The 21,317-nt window shown below is 54.8% G+C and overlaps 10 protein-coding genes across 10 annotated transcripts; 7 read left to right on the top strand and 3 right to left on the bottom strand.

Annotated features, from left to right (window-relative positions):
- Positions 1-479: 479 nt before the first annotated feature.
- On the top strand, positions 480-1,914 carry J7T54_005043 (uncharacterized protein; the record flags this gene model as incomplete). Its single annotated transcript, XM_051509641.1, has 2 exons — positions 480-1,056; positions 1,115-1,914. The coding sequence occupies 2 exons, from the start codon at positions 480-482 to the stop codon at positions 1,912-1,914; spliced, it is 1,377 nt and encodes a 458-aa protein (XP_051359375.1).
- Positions 1,915-3,076: 1,162 nt separating this feature from the next.
- On the top strand, positions 3,077-5,134 carry J7T54_005042 (vacuolar calcium ion transporter; the record flags this gene model as incomplete). Its single annotated transcript, XM_051509640.1, has 4 exons — positions 3,077-3,113; positions 3,409-4,027; positions 4,104-5,056; positions 5,106-5,134. 4 exons carry the CDS (start codon positions 3,077-3,079, stop codon positions 5,132-5,134), a joined length of 1,638 nt encoding a protein of 545 aa, XP_051359374.1.
- Positions 5,135-6,398: 1,264 nt separating this feature from the next.
- J7T54_005041 (uncharacterized protein) lies at positions 6,399-7,871 on the top strand (the record flags this gene model as incomplete). The annotated part of the gene is made up of 1 exon (XM_051509639.1): positions 6,399-7,871. One exon carries the CDS (start codon positions 6,399-6,401, stop codon positions 7,869-7,871), a length of 1,473 nt encoding a protein of 490 aa, XP_051359373.1.
- A 783-nt stretch (positions 7,872-8,654) lies between these two features.
- On the top strand, positions 8,655-10,603 carry J7T54_005040 (Beta-glucosidase 1A-like protein; the record flags this gene model as incomplete). Its single annotated transcript, XM_051509638.1, has 3 exons — positions 8,655-9,982; positions 10,029-10,433; positions 10,480-10,603. 3 exons carry the CDS (start codon positions 8,655-8,657, stop codon positions 10,601-10,603), a joined length of 1,857 nt encoding a protein of 618 aa, XP_051359372.1.
- Positions 10,604-10,890: 287 nt separating this feature from the next.
- On the bottom strand, positions 10,891-13,118 carry J7T54_005039 (Transcription initiation factor TFIID subunit-like protein; the record flags this gene model as incomplete). Its single annotated transcript, XM_051509637.1, has 3 exons — positions 10,891-12,016; positions 12,063-12,868; positions 12,915-13,118. The coding sequence occupies 3 exons, from the start codon at positions 13,116-13,118 to the stop codon at positions 10,891-10,893; spliced, it is 2,136 nt and encodes a 711-aa protein (XP_051359371.1).
- Positions 13,119-14,091: 973 nt separating this feature from the next.
- On the top strand, positions 14,092-14,571 carry J7T54_005038 (uncharacterized protein; the record flags this gene model as incomplete). Its single annotated transcript, XM_051509635.1, has 1 exon — positions 14,092-14,571. One exon carries the CDS (start codon positions 14,092-14,094, stop codon positions 14,569-14,571), a length of 480 nt encoding a protein of 159 aa, XP_051359370.1.
- A 181-nt stretch (positions 14,572-14,752) lies between these two features.
- J7T54_005037 (uncharacterized protein) lies at positions 14,753-15,223 on the bottom strand (the record flags this gene model as incomplete). The annotated part of the gene is made up of 1 exon (XM_051509634.1): positions 14,753-15,223. The coding sequence occupies one exon, from the start codon at positions 15,221-15,223 to the stop codon at positions 14,753-14,755; it is 471 nt and encodes a 156-aa protein (XP_051359369.1).
- A 991-nt stretch (positions 15,224-16,214) lies between these two features.
- J7T54_005036 (uncharacterized protein) lies at positions 16,215-17,736 on the top strand (the record flags this gene model as incomplete). Its single annotated transcript, XM_051509633.1, has 3 exons — positions 16,215-16,352; positions 16,399-16,467; positions 16,522-17,736. 3 exons carry the CDS (start codon positions 16,215-16,217, stop codon positions 17,734-17,736), a joined length of 1,422 nt encoding a protein of 473 aa, XP_051359368.1.
- Positions 17,737-18,151: 415 nt separating this feature from the next.
- J7T54_005035 (sorting nexin 3) lies at positions 18,152-19,945 on the top strand (the record flags this gene model as incomplete). The annotated part of the gene is made up of 3 exons (XM_051509632.1): positions 18,152-18,694; positions 18,760-19,731; positions 19,787-19,945. 3 exons carry the CDS (start codon positions 18,152-18,154, stop codon positions 19,943-19,945), a joined length of 1,674 nt encoding a protein of 557 aa, XP_051359367.1.
- A 127-nt stretch (positions 19,946-20,072) lies between these two features.
- Positions 20,073-20,549, bottom strand: J7T54_005034 (mitochondrial 54S ribosomal protein YmL36; the record flags this gene model as incomplete). The annotated part of the gene is made up of 1 exon (XM_051509631.1): positions 20,073-20,549. The coding sequence occupies one exon, from the start codon at positions 20,547-20,549 to the stop codon at positions 20,073-20,075; it is 477 nt and encodes a 158-aa protein (XP_051359366.1).
- Between the last annotated feature and the right edge of the window lie 768 nt (positions 20,550-21,317).

Below are 21,317 nucleotides of genomic sequence, written 5' to 3'. Positions count from 1 at the left end.
GTCTACAGCGTCCCAGATAAACCCGAGCGTCTAGGCACGTAATCTCTTCGACTGTGGTCGCATGTGAACAGTGGTCGTTCCATGTGCGACTCAGATGGCCGTCAAGGGGAGATCTGGGAAAGCAGATGTCGTAGTGAATGTGGCGACTGGAGAAGTTTCAATAGGCTGCCGTGCTCGACTAAGAAAGCAGATCCTGTACCCACGGGATCTTAAAGTGAAGCCTCAAGGCCGCCCAGAGCAGGGATCATAGACAGGCACCCCGGCACCTGCAGGGATAGCGACACCTGTCGAGAGTCTCGTGGACGGGCGGGACACGGTAAAGACTTCCCCGAGCGCCTCGTGTAGTATGGAAGGAATGCCGTAATACGTCCGATCTTGGGGTCTTATCCTCGCCATATACCCCTCCTCTGTTTTGAACTTGAGCGACGAGTGCGGGCCAACAGCTTCACTCTCCCGCCTCTAGACCCAGTCAATTCACCATGGCCCCCTTCAAAGTCGCCATTGTGGGTGGTGGCATGACTGGCCTGGCCGCCGCCCTCCATCTCGACCGCCTGGACATCGACTTTATCCTTCTCGAGGCGTACGACGACATTGCCCCTGAGGTGGGCGCAAGTCTCGCCCTGTACCCAAACTTCCAGCGCGTGCTCGACCAGCTCGGGGTTCTGGACGATGTGTACGACGAGTCGGCGGAGCTGTGCACCCTGACGGCGCGTGACATTGCTGGCAAGCCCATCTTCACGCATCACGTGGCGGAGGCCATCCACGCTGGTGCTGATGGGTATGGCATCCGCACGTGGACGCGCACACAGTATCTCCGGGTGCTATATCGCAACGTGAGCGAGGAGGGCAAGAAGAAAATCCACACGAGCCAGCGAGTAAGTCGCATAGAGCAGCTGACGGGCGACGAGGGCGTTCGATTGCACATGACGAGTGGAGAAGTGCATCTTGCAGATCTGGTGCTCGGTGCGGATGGCACGCATAGCATCGTGCGCGCCGAGATGTGGCGTATGGCCGAGGAGGCGGGCTCACAGGTGTTTGTGGGCGACAAGGGAGAGGGTCAGTTGTCACATTGCAGTGGCAGTCGAATGATTTGTTGCTGACAATGAGCGCATAGACGCAGCCACCGAGTTTGCCTGCGTGTTTGGCCTTTCCGACAACACGGGGGACCTGCGCAAGGACCACACCTACCAGGTCACCGGCCAGGATATGACCATTGGTTTGTTCGGGGGTGCCAAGGGCGAGGCTTGCTGGTTTATCTTCTTCAAGGCCGGCGAGGACAAGAGAACGAGCAGTCTTGACTTTCCTCGATGGACCCCGGAGGAGGGCGCGGCTGTCTGTGAAAAGTACGCCGACACCAAGCTGAGTGACAAGACAACCTTTGGCGACGTCTACGCCAACAGGTACCGTGTCACCACGCAACCGTGTCCCAACCATAGCCTGCGTCGCTGGCACTATGGCCGCCTCATCTGTCTGGGCGACGCCGTGGCCAAGACGAATCCGATTCTCGCGCAGGGTGGCGCGCAGGGGGCCGAGTCGGTCGTCATGCTCGTGGACCACTTGCAGCATCTCATCAAGCAAAACGACAAGGTGACGACAGCGCAGCTGGAGAAGGTCTTGGGCGAGGTCAACAAGAAGAGGGAGCCACGTGTGCGCGAATCGGTCGCCAAGAGTCAACAGCTCATCCGCATCTCGGCATGGTCGACGTGGCTGTTCCGCATCATTGGAGAATGGATTGCGCCGCTACTGCCGACGTGGGTTATTGTCGCGCAGGCCTTGGGACCGTGGAAAGGGGCGTACCAGTCGACGACTCTGCCGACGCCGCAGTATGCGGTAGGGAGGGCTGTGGCATCGGTGAATGAGGCCAAGGCGAAGAAGCCTTGTGTGGAGGCGACGCAGGTCTCGGCCAAGACGTGAGTTCCAAGCTACATATGGATGAGGATGCTTGGCAATTATTTTGATGCGTAGAATCTTTGGGTTTTGAGAGTTACTCAGAAACATAGTACCAGCTGGAAACGAAGGATGATACCCCTTTTCGGGCAAACAGGGTGTTTACTTGTGGTTTTTGACCTGATGTGACTCTTGTCCGGTTCTTCTGCCTCGACTCTAGCCTTCACATTGGCTGGATCAGAATTTGGCAATACTGTAAAATGAAGTAACTGAGGAGACGGCTGTTTGTATATTTTATAATGATTGCACAGGCTGTCTCTTATGCCGCGGCCGCACGAGCCAGACAGCCCAAAGAATGAGACCGAGATCACGCACGGAGTGATTATTTTGCTTGCATTCGGCCCCTGCATATCGATTGGGCAAGTGTTGGCATTATTGGTCTTTTGTTGACTGAGCTCTCCGGAAGACCGGCATTTCTGATGTAGATCCGCTGGCCATGGCCGGCGCCGCATTTCCCGATTGGGTGCTTGGACGGAATTCGGCGTGGACGACTGGCTCAGGAGTCCAGGACGGAGCTGAGGATTCATTGATTTGACCCAAATGCATGCTTTCGTTGTCACAGGCTGTTCCAGACGAGTGGCCCTTTCAAAGTGTCATGGAAACACGACATCCTTACCAGGTGTCTGGCAGTCGTGCGCTTGGGCATGCCGGTAGGCCGACGGAGAAATCGAATCAAGCAAGTGACCCTGCGCTCGGCAAGTGGGTGTACAGTTACATCTAATCCCGTTGGCGCCAATATCACCCTTGTACAGCCTCATGACGTCGCTCCGCCGCGCCGTGTTAGCCGGTATACACGTAGCTTCGAACACCACATCACCACTCACCAGCTGTCCGCCATGATGCCTCAGCCACTCAAGGCCGGCAGTGAAACATGAATGAGCGAAAGCCACAGTAGATGACGCTAAGGAAATCATGAATCAGGGGCGTTGATTGACGTCCATTGTTGCCTAATTTCCAGTCCGCGCCCCTTGAGTGTTGACTCAAATGGCCAGGGGACCAGCCATCCATGCGTCAAATCCTCCGACTCATTCATTCTTTATTCTGACTTCTCGGAAGCCAAACTAAACTTCTCCCACATAAATTTTCCTTTCCGAGCCTCTGTATGTACAGATCTGCCCAACCCAGCACCATGCCGCCCAACGTGCGGCGGACGCAGAGCGCGACGCGTAGGTCCCACTCCCTCTTTCCCTTTCCTCTGCTGCTAGCTAAAACAAGTGCCCTCGCACCATGATTCGATGCAAGATGTCCTCGTATCTGTTAAGCCGCCATCATATAGGCTCAGATAAGCCTCGTCATCCGTGGCCGCAGCCACACCCGCAGCGTATCTTACTGTGAACTGGACTCAGTGCCTGCATCAACTACATCCCGTCCCGTTCCTCTATCCCCTTCACTTTACTTCAACATCGAGCCATGGCGCGCGCAGACAGTGATATCTCTGTTAACCAACTATGAATTTTGCAGATAACATTCTAGGCGCACGCAGCAGGTGGAAGCAAGCCGCCAAGGTCAGGAGGACGCTCGCGCCCCGTGCAAATACCGACAGTGGCCTCGAGGCAGGACTGAGACACGGCTATACAGAACCGACAGATTATAAGCCACAGAATCCGACCCACAGTCAGAATGGAGGCAGCGACCGGACGCTCGACGGCACACCCTCCAGCGCGGAGGTCAACACATCCCCTCAAGCCAATGGGGATGCGCTCCGCAATCGAAGATCGAACGGGAAAGCAGAGGAGGATAGTGAGACCACGACGAAATATGAAGCCAAAAACGCCAAAAACAAGAGTGACAAGTTGCAAAAGAAGAACTCGCATCGATTCTACCGCCCTGTGCATCCTAGAGAACCCTTCACTGTTTCGAACCAGATCAGGAGGACGCTGCTCGGGTCATGGCTGAACATTCTCCTCCTGGCGGCGCCGGCTGGTATTGCGGTGGGTGCTGCCGGTCTCGATGGGCGCATCGTGTTTGGTGTCAACTTTGTTGCCATCGTCCCTCTGGCGGCGATGCTGAGTGACGCAACGGAGGAGGTCGCTCTGCGGACGGGTGAATCCATCGGTGGCCTCATCAACGCGACGTTTGGGTACGTACGGACTTTGCATGCTATTCCCAGCTCGAAACGCTTGGGCCTTGGAGACTTACAAAACTAACTAGCACAGAAACGCCGTGGAACTCATCGTCGCCATCATCGCCCTCACCAAGGGCAAGGTCGCCATCGTCCAGACCTCCTTGATCGGCAGCATCCTCTCTAACCTGCTGCTCGTGCTGGGCTGCTGCTTCCTCGCTGGTGGCTACCGTCGTCGCGAGCAATACTTCAACACCACCGTCGTCGACTCGGCCGCCAGTCTCCTCATCCTCTCCGTCGCGGGCCTCATCGTGCCGACCGTCTTCAAGGAGAATCCCACTTTTGAGGACCGCCCGGGCACAGCCGCCCTGTCGCGTGGCGTCGCTGTCATCCTGTTCTTTGTCTATGCCGCCTTTCTCGTCTTTCAGCTGCACACACACAGTGCGGACTTTGCGGTGGAGAGCCAAAAAGTCGAGCCCGAGTCGCTCTGGCGTCGCAGGAAGGATGCAAACGTCATGCTACGGCAGGATCCCAGCCAAGGCTCGCTTGGCGAGAAAGAAGACGAGGACGACGACAGCGATGAGGCAGAGCCCGAGTTGCACTTTTCCGTCGCCCTGGGCGTGCTGGCCATTGCCACTGTCATCATCGCCTTCTGCGCCGAGTACATGGTGGGCGGTATCTCGGCCATCACCGATGCCGGTGGCATCAGCGAGGAGTTTGTCGGCCTCATTCTCCTGCCCATTGTCGGCAACGCAGCCGAGCACGTGACGGCCGTCAAGGTCGCGTACAAAGATAAGATGGACCTGTCCATCGGCGTAGCCATTGGCTCCTCCATCCAGGTCGCGCTCTTTGTGGTCCCGCTTCTCGTCATTATCGGCTGGGGTATGGGCGTCGAGGACATGACGCTGGCCTTTGACATGTTCCAGGTGGCGGTCATGTTTGTGTCGGTTCTGCTCGTGAACTACCTCATTGGGGATGGCAAGAGTAATTGGCTCGAGGGCGTTATGCTCGTCTGTCTCTATCTTGCCATTGCCGTGTGCTCGTGGTGTACGTTTTTAGTGCCTTTGGACTTGACAGTTGCTAATCTATTGCCTAGGGTATCCTGCCACTGGCGTTGCTGGCTAGCCCTAGTCATTCATTTTCTTATCCTCTTTATACAGCGTCGAGGCCAAGTGCCCTGAGCCAAGCTGTTAATCCATCTTCAGCCGTCAGTATACAACTTAATTAAATTCTAATAAAGCCTCCTCATGCGAAATAGCCAGACGCCGTGCTCATAAGCAGATACATACTATTGAACAGGCAGAAAGCGAAATACATGGCTTGTTCTGCTGTCCTTGCTGTTACAGCTACTGGCGAAATATTTATTTTTTTGTGTTTTCGCAATGCTATTCAGAGTTTATTAGTGAACAGTGCACCCACAGGCTGCCCACAGCCACATAATGGTAGTCTCTCACTTTTTTCCGGGCCTCAATAAGCCTCTATGCCTCTCTGTTAAGGTGTACTGCTTGTATGGTACATGTTCTCCTGGTTGGTAGTAATGGGGGTTAAACTGTGTGGTTGAAAAGCGAGGGTTCATAACCTATCAAACGCCAAAAGAGGGATTCCGCTGTGTTTTGAACATATTTAAGCGTACATATGTAAGCAACACATATAAAAGAGAGTCTCACAAAATTATCATGCCCCCAAATACTCCACGGCATCGTCTTCTCGGACACTCTGACCGGCGATAGTTCACCCCTGATACCTTCTTTATTAGTAAGGAGTGGTCTGCCCTCATAGTTATCTCAATTATCTCAAGAAATGTAGGCGCCATACTAGTGTCCGCGTCACTAAATCAGTCGAATAATGCTCGTGTTATGGGATACCTTACCTGTCTGCAAGGTGACACATTAACTGTAGCCTACCCTGCAATGCCTAATCTCAGTGGAGATACAGGATGCAGCTCATCTACGTCCATGTCGAATGAAACGATACCTTGCTATACATTCTGCCTAAGATCCCCATCATGAAGTGGTGAGCATATTCGTCCGAGAATGGAAACTTGTCCCCCGATCCCGAGTCCGGCCTCCGGAACGCCGTGGAGTTCCGTGGCTCGGCGTGTCTCCACAAAAGGCTCCATGGCGCCGCCACGGGCCCATGGCCCAAACGATCTCATAGTACGGCGTCCGGGCATGACCCTGGGATACCATCTGATGACAATTCAGAAATGGTGACATAGATGAAATTATTACCAAAGCATCAGTTACCTCCACACGCATACACACGCACAAACACACATATATATAGGCCAGTGGCCCAGACGAGACAGTACCACGAACAAAGCAGAGCAATCTACCACACAAACTAGCCAGCGAAGCCAGAAACGTTCACCACGTCAACGTCTTCCACGATGAGACTGCTCAGCCCAGTACCATTAGCCCTGCTGGCTTCCACTGCCTCAGCACAGCTAGGCAACTTTGAGGTCCAGCCCAACACGTGGAACTCCTCCTTGTCCCTCTCCACCCAGCATATCCAAGATGCGCTGCTGACAGACGAAATCGCAAAGAGCGTTGCGGTCGTCACCAACTCAGATCGCTCTCAGCTCGCCTACGGTGGACCAAGCGAAGACGAATTCTACACCCTGCCACTTTTGACCAACAGCACTGGCCCCCTCCAACCGGGTGTCGTCCTCAAGACCCAGCTGGTCACGGACACATCTGGATTCTCCATCCCCCCCAACACTGCTCTTTCACGCTTCATGTACACGACCACCACCTTCAACGGCACAGTCGTTCCGGCGACAGCATTCGTCCTTTGGCCCTTTGAACCCCGTCACTTTGGGCACACCAACAGCTCTCGCGTGGCTGCTCCCACTGTCCTATGGACCCACGGCACCTCAGGCTTCCACTCTGACGCTGCCCCCTCTGCCATGAGACACCTCTGGTACGGCTTTTCGGCACCCTTTACACTCGCGCAAGACGGCTACGCAGTGGTCGGCCCTGACTATGCCGGACTGGGAATCGACAAGTCCTGGGACGGGAGTCACATTGCACACCAATGGGACGTCGCTCAAGTCGGTGCCAGGGACGCTCTCCATGCACTTCAAGCGGCATGGAACGCTTTTCCCGGCAAGTTGACCAAGGAGTTCGTTTCCATGGGCCACAGCCAGGGTGGTGGTGTGGCGTGGGGTGTGGCCGAGCGTCTCGCCCTGAGCGTGGATGAGTTTCCTGACAAGACCTTTGGCGGCTACAAGGGCGCTGTGGCAGTAAGTCCCGTCGTTGATGTCTTTGGCGTCTCTCCCGCCTTCATCTCGAACTTTGTCGGAATCGCCATGAGCAGCATCTTTCCCGATTTTACGCTCGATCTGTGGCTCACTCCTCTCGGTATGGCGAGGAACAAGCTCTGGACCAGCATCAAAGGCGGCGTCGGTGCTGCGCAACAGCTCTTCCTCGCGGCCGAGGTGACAAGGGAGAACTATATCGAGCAGTCATGGCACGGTGCCGCATTCGAGAAGCTCGCCAACCCGGGCAGGAAGGACTTCAAGGGCCCTTTGCTGGTGCTTCAGGGCACAGAAGATATCTATGTTCCCTTTGATGGTGTCAAGTCCGCTGTCGAAGATACGTGCGGCCTATTCCCCGAGCACGATCTCGATTTTCTCATAGTCAACGGGACAGGTCACGTTCCCACATTGGATGCGACCCGCCCTCGTTGGTTGCGGTGGATCCAGGACAGGTTTGAGGGCAAGCCTGTTCGTCAGACGGGGTGTTCCACTTCCCATTTGAAGAGTTGGCTGCCTCATGCACAGTATCTTGCCGTTGGTGGCTCTGTTATTCAGTGGGTCGCGGATCCCAAGTTTAGTTACCAGGCTATCCTTGGACCATAGATTCATCCAAGGATCTGAAGGGGAGCATAGAGAGGACGCGTGCTGGACTGTTATAAACTGGCCTGTAAACAACAACCAGCCGGAGTGACGAAGATTTGCAACTAGTCCATCTCAAACCGCATTAGTATCATTAGATACATATAACTCATCTAAAACGAGATCATTCAAGACTGTCAAGTGTTTGGTGTACGCAGGACGCCGGTGACGATGGCTGCGTTCTAGATACGACTCATCAACGTGCGTCCCTGGCTTAAGATTTCAGGCGCTCAGCTTTTCATGATCCAGGAGTCTCCAACCCCGAATTTTGTCTAGAACTGACAGTAGCCTCGGCAATTACACAAGTGCAGGACTGCCGGCCTGCATTTCCCCGATCTTCCCCACAACATCGTGGAGGCTGCCATCTTGCGGGGAAGGCTTGGGGGTTCGCAATCAGCCTATGACGCATTTTGCAGCAGTCATCCTCGCCTGCTCAACTCTAATTGACGCATTTGGGCGATCGTCCCCCGCAGTATCGGGCCTATAGAGGATACCACCCAAGGAGGTGAGGCCGTGCTTTGGGAATGTTTCTCCTATTCTCCGAAAGATCAGGAGAATTATCAAAAGTTCCAGAACTTGGTTGACCAATATGGCGAGAAAGGGACTGTTCCTTGCGTCACCAAGGCATCTGAGCTCTGTGCATATGTGATGCGACCGGCACTATTGGGGATATATATGTGTTTATATACTCCCCCTATCCTGCGTAGTGCTGAGGTCAGTTCAGCTCCCACGGGCACACCACACATCATGAACCGCCTCACACTGGTAGGCCTCCTGGGCTCGACTGCGCTAGCCCAACAAGTCTTCCTTCCCGCGCAAGGTCCCACGGATCGTCCCCAATGTGAAGCCTCTCAGACTCCAGAGCCCACGTACTCGTTCACGCCCTTCAGCTACACCCTCACAACGACCCAGCGCACGGCCACGTCCGTCACACCCAGTGCAGCAACAACCTACGCCTGCCCGCCCTCGGCTTTGGCCACTCTGATTCCGTCCCAGTCGTATACAACATGGGGAAAATGGGACCCAAATGCTACCGAGACAGCCTCAGACACAGACAACCTCTACGGTGATGCTGCCTGGACAGCTTTGTGGGAGCATGCGAATCCTCCCAACTTCACGGAAACAGGCGTGTACAGCACCACCGTCGAACCCACGCCAATCCCGAGCGAGGAGCTCGTGCTCCCTCCACGTGACTATTTTGGTCCGAATGATTGCTATAACTTCCCCGAGGGTTTCGAGTTCGGTGTCTCCAGCTCGGCTTCCCAGGTGGAGGGCGCCACCGCTGAGGCCGGCAAGGCACCGTCACTCATGGATATTCTCGTGCAGGATGACAGAGCCAAGTCGTACGTAACCAACGAGAACTACTACCTGTACAAACAGGACATTGAGAGGGTGGCGGCCATGGGCGTCAAGTACTTCTCCTTCAGCATTGCCTGGACCCGCATCCTCCCCTTTGCACTGCCCGGGACGCCCGTGAACCAGGAGGGCATCGACCACTACAACGATCTCATCGATTTCATCGTCTCCAAGGGCATGATCCCCGAAGTCACACTGCTTCACTTTGACACTCCGCTGCAGTTCTACGGCGCCAACCTGACCGAGGCCCAGCGCACTCCGGAGATTGGATACAACAACGGAGCCTACCAGAACGAGACGTTTCCCGACGCCTTTGTGAACTATGCCAAGATCGTCATGACCCATTACGCCGACCGCGTGGCCACCTGGTTCACTTTCAACGAGCCCCTCCTCTACTCCGACAATGGGCGGTCGATATATAACGTGATCAAGGCCCACTCGCAGGTGTATCACTTCTACAAGGACGAGCTACACGGCCAGGGCAAGATCTCCATGAAGTTCAACAACAATCTTGGAGTCCCCCGGGACCCCAACAGCCAAGCTGATGTAACGGCTGCAGACCACTTCAACAGTTTCCAACTAGGACCTTTTTGCAACCCGATCTACTTGGGCATTGACTATCCCGAATCCTACAAGTCGACAATCCAGGACTATGTGCCCCTGACAGCGGAAGACCTTGAGTACATGAACGGGACGGCGGACTTTTTGGGCATTGATCCGTGAGTCATATGACGAAGGCTATAGAAGATTGACTAACTAGCGTAGATACACGGCAACTGTCATTGCGCCGCCCGAGGCAGGCAATGCGCAGAGCATCATGGACTGTGCCGCCAACGCCAGCTCCATCTACAGGCCCTACTGCGTCAACCAGACCACCATAGAGGTCAATGGTTGGAACATTGGGTATCGCTCACAGACCTACGTCTACATCACACCAACCTATCTACGTAGCTACCTCAACTACCTCTGGAACACGTGGCGGCACCCCGTCGTCCTGACAGAGTTTGGCTTCCCCGTCTTCGGGGAGGACGACAAGGACTTGACCGATCAACTGTTCGACACGCCCCGCAGTCTGTACTACCTTAGCTTCATGTCCGAGGTGCTCAAGGCCATCTGGGAGGACGGCGTCCACGTCTCAGGCGCTTTTGCGTGGAGCTACATGGACAATTGGTGAGTCAAATTGCCCTTTTCCAGCGTGACCAACTGACGTTGGTAGGGAATTTGGAGATTACACGGCGCATTTCGGCATCCAAACGGTAAATAGGACATCGCAAGAGCGGCGGTACAAGAAGAGCTTCTTTGATCTTGTGGATTTCATGAAGGCTCGTGGGGTGGAATGAGTGGACTTTGGTGGCGTGTAGTTGAGAGACGCAAATTGTCCTGTAAGATGAGCTTGTGGAATCGCAATGACATTCTGCACGAAAGAACGCACGTGGTGACAATGTTCATGAAAATTCATTCCAGCACATCTCGTGGATTTCGTGTTTCCAGAATGCTATCGTCATATTATATTACGAGAGCCATGCACCATAAAGGGCGCCAAAGAATAAATGTCCCTCTTCCGCTTGTACAAACCCTCGTACCCTTTTCCGCCCAACTAAAGTTACTTTGGCTTACGCTCAGGCTCCTAACGCTCGGGATCGTAGCAGCCGCCGACGATGACCAAGTTCATCCGCGTAAACTTCACCTTCATCACAGGGGTTTTCTTCGTGGGGAATGCACTGATCTGGTCAGGCGTAACCATGACCTCCTTGCCCTTCTTCTTCGAAGGTGCACCAGCACCAGTGGCGTTGGCGGCAGATGTCGAGGGGCCGCCTGTTCCGCCCCCCATGCGAGCGGGATCATTGGCAGCATTGAGGTCGGTGGTCGCAGTGAGGCTGTCGAGTCCATGCTGCTGCGCGGCCTTCTGAGGGTCGGTCGGTAGCTCAACGTCCCAGAGATGAACTGTGCAGTCCTGGCCTCCAGATGCAAGTACGTTAGACTCCATGCTGAAGCTCAGGGACCAAATTCCGCCCTTGCCGTGGCCTCTTGACCGCTTGATGCGCTTGCCGTTGCTCAGATCCCAGAACATGATGTTCCCAGCAGTGTCAGCGCTGGCAAGGAGCTTGCCGTTTGGCGCGCACTCGAGAGCCGTGACATAGTCATTGTGGCCGCTGAAGACACGCACACATTGACCCGTAGCGACAGACCACATGCGGATGGATTTGTCGGTTTCGTCCGAAGCTGAAAAGACGTACAGGCCATTCGGATGCCAAGCGATTGAGGAGATAGCCGTATCGTGGCCCACCAGCAATCTCTGGGGTGAAGCGTGGTCCTGCATCCATACACGGACAGCCTTGTCGTAGCCGCCACTGAGGAAGTAGTGACCGTGAGGCCCCCATTGCGTCCTGAATACAGGGCCGTCGTGAGACTTGTATAGGCAGAGACACGTCCACGATTCTAAAGACCACAGTCGGATCTGACCATCGGCCGAACACGAAATAAGTAGCTTCGCTCGGGTGTCCAGTGCGGGGTTTTTCTTGCCCTCTTCGCCGAACAATCTGGTGGGAGGACCTGAAGCGGAATCCGAGAAATGCACATCGTACACGGGGGCGGAGTGTCCGACGAGTTTGCGGCTGTTGAACTTTTGGTCCTTATCGTAAGGATTCGAGGAGGGCAACGCCTTGCCGTCCAGAGACCAGACGCGGATGTACGACTCAGTCGTGCCGGCAGCCGCCATGGTGCCATCGTCGGAAAAGTCCATGCTAGATACCCTGCAAGATGTCAGCTGCGGCTCTCTCCCAAGACAGAAAGACTCACGTGTTCAGTGTGTTGTGGTAAGTAAAGATACAAGCGCTCACAGGAATGCCAGCACCCCCTGTTCGCCCTTCGATCTTGAAGCGATCACGGTTTTCCTTCAGCTTCGACATCTCCAAGGCAATATCTCGCGGGCGTGACGGGGGAAGGGGGAGCTCCGTCCTGTTGGGCACATCGGCGCTCTCTTCACGCTTAATTTTTTGGTCAAATTGCTCGAGCATACTGGGCCGACCATCCTGAGGCGGATTGCGTGCCTCCTCGTCTTGGATTTCTGCGCGCACATCCTCCTTCAAGTCTGTGTCCATGGGCAGCGGACCAAGAGCCAATGGTGCCGCCGGGTCCAGCACATCGCTGTTTGACAGGCCGATGTTGACGCCCGGGATGCCTTCGTTTTTGTCCACATCGTCAAGGTCAATATTCCTCGTCTTGCGGAACACCGCTTCAAAACTGAAGGGTGTCACGGGTCCCCGCGCCGTCGAATCGATCTGACAGTATGTCACTAAAAGCTGGCGAATGACTGAGCCACCCTGCTCTGATTCGCGCTCGAGAAAATTGAACAGATCGCCAGTGGCATGCTGGTTGAGCGGTATGCGGTACCGGGTCCCCTTGTACAGCTTGGCTGTCGCATTTTCGTTGATATGCTGTGGTAATGTGATGGTTTGAAATGTGTTGAGATCATCGCTATGACTATGCTGGAAGTGATGACTCAAGTCTGTGAGGAATCTCTTTGCGTCATCTCCGTAGCCGTGGTTGACGAGCTCGATGAAGGAGTAGACGAAGATGGGCCAGAGTAGTTTCGACAACTCAAACTGAGCAAGTTAGAGAATCCAGTATCAATTTCTTGGAGAAGCGCACCTTGTAGATGTCCAAGTTGTTCTCGACCCAGTCATACAACAAGTTGAAAGCCTTGGCATACTTCTTGGGCCCCATGTTGGCCAACTGCTGAAGGGGTTTGCCATCTGCGCCGAGGTGCTTCGATTCTTGTCGGAAGATCTCCTCGGTCCTATTGAACCCCCTTTTGAGGAGGTAGTCGGTGACCTTTGCGATGTTGTTAGTCATGATGGCTTGAATGCAGCATTGCGCCCGGTGAATGTAGGGGGACGGAGAGCAACACGAGAGCCTGCCGTGAAAGGCAGCCCGAAGGGTGCAATCCGGTGAATTATAGTGTAGCATGTGTAGAGGTCTAAGCCTAAACATCAGACGTTGTGAACAATGCGTTTGGCGTCCGCAAAGGCCCCTCTTGCAGAGGAAAGCCACACACGCGAGATATGGTCGGTGCGAGCTCCCGCTTTCCAGCACAAACAAACAGAAGAACTCCAAATGCGGTGTTCTCGGCCGTCTTTTCGCAGTAAACTCACTATTTGATTAAGGTTTTGATTCGACATGGTAGAAGATCCTGAGCCAGCGGCTCCTCCAGCGGTGGCAGGTGCTGGCGATGTGACCGGTGGTGCGCCGCCAAAATTCCCACCAGGGGTTGGAGGCGGAGGATTTCCAGACATTTTGATGACAATTGTTTATGCTCGGATTCTCGCGGGTGCCCTTTCCTCCACAGTCGACTCAAGCAAGGGAAGCAGCGCCCAGGCTCATTGAGTGCAGTCGCGGCTCATGGGGTGTCGCAATTGGAGACGTCGGCGGCGCCGGAGTGATGCGTGCGATGAGCAAATTACAGAGCCTAACAAATGACTGGTTGTGCCAGTTTCATTTCTCGCAGGCGTTTTACTGTGATCTTCGCAATGCTTCTTCGTGATGGTGAAGGGATGTGATTATGCGTGAAGCTAAGTTCGGATGAAGGCGCGATGCTTGTCGCGTCATGCCTTTAGCCGAGGCATACCCGAGCCATAATCAACCAGACAGAACAATAACTGCGCGTGTAGCTGTGCACGGACCCATCTCACCTTGATTTCCGCTCTCTCAGCAGGCCATCAAGCTCACTCACTCGTACACACACTTTCACACGACCAGCGCCAGAGATTGCAACATTTCTCTCTATACCAAACATATCCCTGAAAACTGCTTCCTCCCTACATCCAAAATGTCAGGCGATGTTCCCATGGGTGACGAGCCCGTCGACATCCACAAGCCATTCACAGTCGAGGAAAACATCCGCCAGCTCAACGCGATCGATCAATCCATTGTGCAATTGATGAACCACACTGCCAATGCCCTCAACGCTGTATCCATACCCCCCACCGCTTCGCCAGTCGACGTTGCCTCGCAAAAGCAAGGACTTCAGGATGCCACTGATTCATTCCTCGATACTCTGAACAGCGTGGAAGTCCGGATGAAGCGGCAGATCATGGCACTAGAGGAGGCTGGAATCGTGAACCTCAAACCTGCGGCCAAGGGGACCAAAGTCTCGTTGAAGCCAGATGGCGTGGGCAACGTGGGCAAATTGGATATTGGCTGGCTGAACAGTCGGGGGAACAAGGTGGAGCGCGAAATGGAGGCTGAGTTGTGGTCAAAGGCAAAAGACTACCTCGAGAAAGAGAGCGAGAGCTTGAGGAAGGTTTGAGGTAAGCTACTACACCACGAAATGCGGATGAGGTGTGCTTACGTTCTGTTCAGATGTACCCGTCTTGCGACTTTCTTCTCTGACCATCCTGGGTCGAGTTTTCGAGCCACAACGGCCTCCCCGACACTGGCGACCCGATACGCCAATATTCGCCCTCTGACGCAGCCGTGTCAGGATTCTTCTAGTTCTCCATGGCCTGCGGCTGCTTGGAGCTTTCTCCAGTCTTCGCTATCTCAGCTGCAAGTGACCATGAAGCTCTCTTGACACCACGCTCCGCACTTTTCACAGGCATTGGAGGCACGGGCGGAGTGCGCGGATGTTCAAATGCACTCAAGATGAACTCCTCCCAGGTTAGGAGGCTTCCGCTTCGTTTGTTGAGCACCTCCGTCGGGGATGCCAGCCTCCTGCGAGTTTTCTCCGCGTCGTGTGTGCTGGCGGCGATCTTCTTCGCGGAGGGTGCCATGGCTCGATAACCTGCGAATGGTTTGGCTGCGGGGAGAGTATACGGGTTCTCATCGTCAACTGAACGTTGAGCTTGGAGCCGCTTCCACTGCTTGCGGTAGTACCAGGCAAGGTAGCCAGCGACCAGCGACAGTACAAGATGGCTGCCGGCAAGGACGGAGACGCTGACCAGGAGGAAAGTGAGCTTCATAGCGATTCTGCGAGGTCGAATATCTCGCCAGCTTTCTCGGACGGTTCGGGATGGAGGTGGTCTACTGGGCAAAGCTACCATTTGCACCTGCACATGTAGCCAGGTCAGTCGGATAACTCTGACCCGGCCGCTTCGGTTTCACAATCAATTGTGATGGTATGCATGACGGTATGCCCTCGGCGAGATGGTGCGACAGTGCCACACTGCTGTAGAAATCTCGAAGGCAAACAGGGTCCGCATGCTACTCAGACCAACAAAAACGACACATCATCATTCCCATTACGAGGGTTTGCACACAATCAAGGTGCAAGTTGCCCAGGCCATTCGTCCGTCATGCGACTACGTGCTCACGCTCAAGATGCAGGATACTTCAAGTCTGCGGCTATGCAGCTGTTGTTGCTTGATACATGATCTGGCGGCGGTCTTGCAAACTGATTTAAATAATATATCAGAAGATATCCGCTCCAAAGTACGCCATACTAGTACACCAGCCATTCATGCTTGTATCGTACTGTAACGTAACAAGACGGTATCACGGATCGCCCTCGCCTGGCTTTCACCCATGAGCGAATAGAAAACACAATTACGGAAGCGTCGTGATACCGTCATAAGAAAAAGGAGTGAGGTCTTGGCCTTGCGTGGCTCATGAAGCTAAGAACCCACTCGTGAGTAAGATGTGGCCAATCACATGGCCCGCAATGCCGTCGCGACTCTCGCGGTCCACCCGCGACCGAAGAATCCGACAAGACCAGGTCGACCCTATAAGCCTCCCTTGAGCTTTGAATTCGAAACCTTGGCAGCAAACCTTCATTCTCTTCTCACAGTGTTCATTGTTCCTCTCGCCGTTCTTGCTGGAGGTTTCACTTTTCCTGACTGCATCGTTTTGCATCGTTTCACGGTCACATCACGTCAGCGCCCGAATCCCGACTGTAGACTGAGCTACCTAGAGTCAGGGTCCAAGGGCCACGCGGCCCATTCTACAACAGCTAGCATGGCACTTCGGGGCCTCCCAACACCCTTGCCGGGACTTGCCATATCTTCGCTTCTGCTTGCACGACCAGCGATCGCCCACGACCACCATGGCGGAAGCGAGATACCAGAGGGACAGACGGTCTCCGTCGAGCCATTGGTACGGAACACAAGAGCTATCAACGAGCGTTGGCTAACGGGACAAGGATACGACTCTGTGGATACATATCTTCGTCAACATGTTTGCCTACGGCGTCATCTTTCCGATAGGCATGGTGCTTGGTGTAGGTAAATGTACAGAGGTCCGGAATTTAAGCTAACAGGGCCAGATCACGAAATCCCGGTGGCATGTTCCTACGCAGATTGTGGGCTCCATGCTCGCCCTCCTCGGGTTCTTCCTCGGTCACGCGCACGGCGGTCGCGAGTTTGTCGGCAACAATGTTCACGGCCTGTTCGCACACATTCTGCAGATCCTGCTCATTGCCCAGGTCGTGCTGGGCTTGTACCTCAAGGGCCACTGGGAGAAGGGCATCAATGGTTTCATTCGGAAGCTGATCAGACCTTGCCATTCGATTATAGGAAAAGCGATGCCTGTGTTGAGTTGGACACAGATGATTTTTGGTGGCATCACTGCGCTTGGGTTCTGCCAGGGTGAGTACACAGGCCAATGCGCGGCACACTTTATCATGGGTAGCGCCTTTATTGCCTATGGCATTCTCTTGACTATTATTCTCCTCGTAGGACAGGTGTGGATGCGACAAACGGGGCGCTCGCAAGAGTTCTACGACAGCGCCGTGATCGCCGCGTGGGGGTGCGTCAATACCTTTACGGAGCATCACTGGGGCACCGCCTGGGTGCGCAACGACTGGCAGCACACGTCAATGGGCATTATTTGGTGGTGCGCTGGCCTGGCTGGGATATGGATGAGCCGTGACCGCGATGGCAATCCAAAGCGCAACTTTATCCCCGGCCTCGTCATCGCCATTACGGGATGGGCCATGTCCTCCCACCCGCAGGAGCTGATGGTCAGCGAGGCGACGCACAAAATGTTTGGGCACACGCTCATGGCCGCGGGATTGACGCGCATCATTGAGGTGGCGTTCATCCTTGGTGACAAGCAGAGTCTCACCGAGGATGGCAGGACGTGGAACTCGTTCCAGTTCTTGCCCATCTTCCTGCTCTACACCGCCGGTTTCCTTTTCATGGGTGCCACGGAGGAGCAGATGCTGCTTGTTGCCGGCTCTGATATGGACCACGTGGCCTACATCTTAATTCTCTTCTCGCTGGCATCCTTGGTCTTCTTGTTCGCCAATATGTTGGTGCATATGTATGACAGGCTGGCGAACCCCACGTCCTCCAAGGAGATGAATGGATACACAGGCGTCAACGGGAGACCCATGGAAGAGGGTCGCATCAGGGATGCCGAAGAATTTGAGCTCGAGGGGCTGACCAGCGACGGGGAGGCGGATGACGAGGGCAGAGGCATGTTGAGGAGGAGCCAGGAGGGTCACAGGTCACAGATACAGGGTGTGCCGTTGCGATAAGCTGTTTGTCATTTGTATAACATGGTATATGGCAGCGTCCTCTTACATGGCTTCGGTGTTTAGCGTTTGAAAAATTCATCTTTCTATGGTCACATTTTGGTGGTTAAACTGAGTGTTGGGGAATGACACAAAGAGCTGAACCAGATCTTGCTCTACAAAAAGTATAGTCGACCAAATCTTTTCCTCTCATGAATGCTCTAACAAACCTAGCATATAAAGTGGTAGCCTGATGCTCATGGCACAGCGCCATAGAAGATGCGGGGCAGTTTGCATCACCTCATTGGCTGCCTTCCAATCACCGCTGACGTTGACCAGCGACACATGCAACCCGCATCTGCCTCTCCAATAAACAGCTCTCTGAGCTCCAACTCACACCTCGCAACACTCACTGACAGTATCGCTGCCATTCCGAAACATGGATCCCGAAGAATCGCCATGGGCCGATACCTCCAAGCCCACTACTTTGGCCGAAGAGTCGCAGCCCTCTCAGGCAGCTGACACGTCCCCTTCGACACCTTCCGCTTCGCAAAAAGCAGCCTCGTCGAAGCCATCTCGCGGACCTCGTCGCATGGTTGCGCAGCCAACCCGCCTTGAAGCGGTTGACGATCCTCTCGGTCCCCTTGGTGCCGCGCCTCCCGCGGAGGACGACAATGCGCCCCCGGTACCGCCACTGAAGGAACAGATGGTCATCCGGACTAGCATGCCCCAGGGCCAGCAAGCGAGACGTGCCCATGATCCACATGGTGTCGATGATGAGGGCGAGGAATCCGAGCAGAAGATTGGCGGGAGAGCGCCACCGCCCGTGGAGGCCGCACGGCCGAGTGGTGTGAGGACGAGCACGCAGCCTAGCATGAGCGTGGAGCAAGCCTCAAAGCCGAACTTCACGATTCACGTCGGGGACCCGGTCAAGATTGGCGATCTCACGAGCTCGCACATTGTTTACTCTGTGCGGACGAGGGTAAGTGGAACGACTTGGCTTATATTCCGTGAGCTCCGCCGCTGACCAGGCAGACAACATCCAAGGCCTACAAGCAGAGCGAATTCGAAGTCAAGCGCCGCTACCGCGATTTCCTGTGGCTGTATAACACACTCCACGCAAACAATCCCGGCTTTGTCGTGCCCCCGCCTCCTGACAAGCAGGCCGTCGGACGATTCGATAGCAATTTTGTCGAGAGCCGAAGGGCCGCCCTGGAGAAGATGCTGAACAAGACGGCCTCGCACCCCATATTGCAACATGATGCGGACCTCAAGCTTTTCTTGGAGAGCGAAGCGTTCAATGTCGACATCAAGCACAAGGAGCGGAGGGACCCTCTACCCACAGAAAGCAAGGGCGTCCTAGGCTCGCTGGGCATTAGCGTGGGAAGCAGCAACAAGTTTGTCGAGCAGGACGACTGGTTCCATGACAGGAAGGTCTACCTGGATGCGCTCGAGAATCAGCTCAAGGGCTTGTTGAAGGCGATGGACCAGATGGTTGGCCAGCGCAAGATGATGGCCGAGGCGGCCGGCGACTTCTCAGCTTCGCTTCACGCTCTTTCTACTGTAGAGCTATCGCCCTCGCTGTCCGGGCCATTGGACGCCTTGTCGGATTTGCAGCTGACCATCCGCGATGTCTACGATCGCCAGGCGCAGCAAGACGTTCTCACCTTTGGCATCATCATTGAGGAATACATTCGTCTTATTGGGTCAATCAAGCAAGCGTTCTCTCAACGCCAAAAGGGATTCCATGCCTGGCACGCAGCTGAGTCGGAGCTGCAGAAGAAAAAGTCTTCCCAAGACAAGCTACTTCGCCAGGGTAAGAGTCAGCAAGACCGTCTCAACCAGGTCAACGCCGAAGTCGGGGAGGCCGAGCGGAAGGTACACCAAGCCAGACTGTTGTTCGATGAGATGGGTCGGTCACTAAAGACTGAGCTGGACCGCTTTGAAAAGGAAAAGGTCGAGGACTTCAAAAGCGGTGTCGAGACCTTCCTCGAGGGTGCTGTCGAGGCGCAGAAGGAGGTAAGTCACAGCCCTAGCTTATGCATTGACGTGCGCGCCGTGCTAATCATTGCAGCTCATTGAAAAGTGGGAGACGTTCCTGATGCAGCTCGACGCCGAAGACGACGAGTCGGCCTTCTACAAACCACCAGTGTACAACCAGGACGCCACCAAAGTCCCCGGCGACACAGCTGTCGACAGGGCGCGTGCCCGTCTGCATGAGGACTCTGATTAAGCGTAGTTTTGTGCCTCTATAACAGATGTTTTTATTCTTCCAACATACATGTTGTACATTCGCCTCCTCCCTCAGCGCAACTCGTGATGTACATGTCGCAGTGCGTGCGGTTCCTCCACTGTCCTGATCATTTCTTCTTTCCACCCTTGCCTGTTTTCTGCGGCGGCGCCTGGCTTTTCATCTCATGACTCCTGTCTGGTGCATAACTCGCAATCAGGTCTCCGTAGCCCTCATCTTCCACCTCCTCCTGAGCCTGTTCAACGCCCTCCTCCTTGTTCTGGTTGTCGAAAGCACGGCCGAATCGCTCACGGAAAGCAGCGAGCTTTCCGGCCTCATCGACCTCGACGTTCTTGAGCGAGGTTTCGCTGGGGTTCCACGTCAGGGTGTTCCGTGAGTCCTTGTTGGCGCGATACAGGGCCTGAGGCGAGGTTGTGCGGTGGATGTATGCGGATCCATCAGAGAGCTGTATGATCTGGGTGAATGTGTAGGGGCGTCGAGGGCGGGCCACGTAGGTTGCATGCCTGACCTGCTGGGCGGCGCATGTGAGAGTTGAAGGGGAGGTCGTGGGGCGAAAAGACGAGGATAGGGGTGAGAGCTTCCCCATGTCGATTGTTGCGCGGCGAACCGACTGATGTCTCCCCAATTGATCTATGGGCAGGCGCTGGCGGTGGACAAGCGAGTGTTGCGCTTATGAGGTCGTCGCAGGATCGAATTTGGGGCGAGGATGCTCCAGTCATGCTCGAAGTCGGTCGGCATGGGAAAAAATCGGGTCGATCCCGTCGCGTGCTATCGCGTCGGAACTTTATCGATAAGGATTTTCTGGTCGCATCGCAACCTCGTCACTCGGCGGTCCAACAGTCAAACCCCGGGCCTTCTCGTTAAACACAACGTATTTCCTTTTCTTCTTTCCCTTCTTCTTTTGGTCCTTGCGACGGGCGTCAAATTAAAATGTGCGGTCTTTCGGTACGCTGTGTCCGGCTATCGCAGCCAATATGGACAGCTGCCACACCATCCAAGACCATGGGTAAGTCCAAGCTTCTGTCACTTTTCGAAAAGATGCGACTAATACCTTTAGTGCGGCATAATTCAACGCGAATACACCTTAGTCCGCTTCAAGTGAATTACCGCCATATAATGCGCGCCATTACCGCCAACGTTGTCGTCCTTACCTCGCCACCCGCAACCTCGCCCAACTCAGAAATCTCGAAACCCCGCGCAATGACATTGTCCTCCTTCACAAGCCTCAGCATATCACCTACGCCATTAATCACTTTCAACATTGCGACGCCTAGTCGGACACTCACGGCGTTGACCGAAAATCCACGATTCAACATACATATTCCTCTGGCAGCAGCCGCCGGAGCCAAGTTGG

Source organism: Emericellopsis cladophorae (assembly GCF_022114955.1).
Source record: "Emericellopsis cladophorae strain MUM 19.33 chromosome Unknown NODE_66_length_117400_cov_117_744279, whole genome shotgun sequence".
Lineage (NCBI taxonomy): Eukaryota > Fungi > Ascomycota > Sordariomycetes > Hypocreales > Bionectriaceae > Emericellopsis > Emericellopsis cladophorae.
Note: the sequence above shows the minus strand (reverse complement) of the source record. Positions and strands in the feature narration are given on the sequence as shown.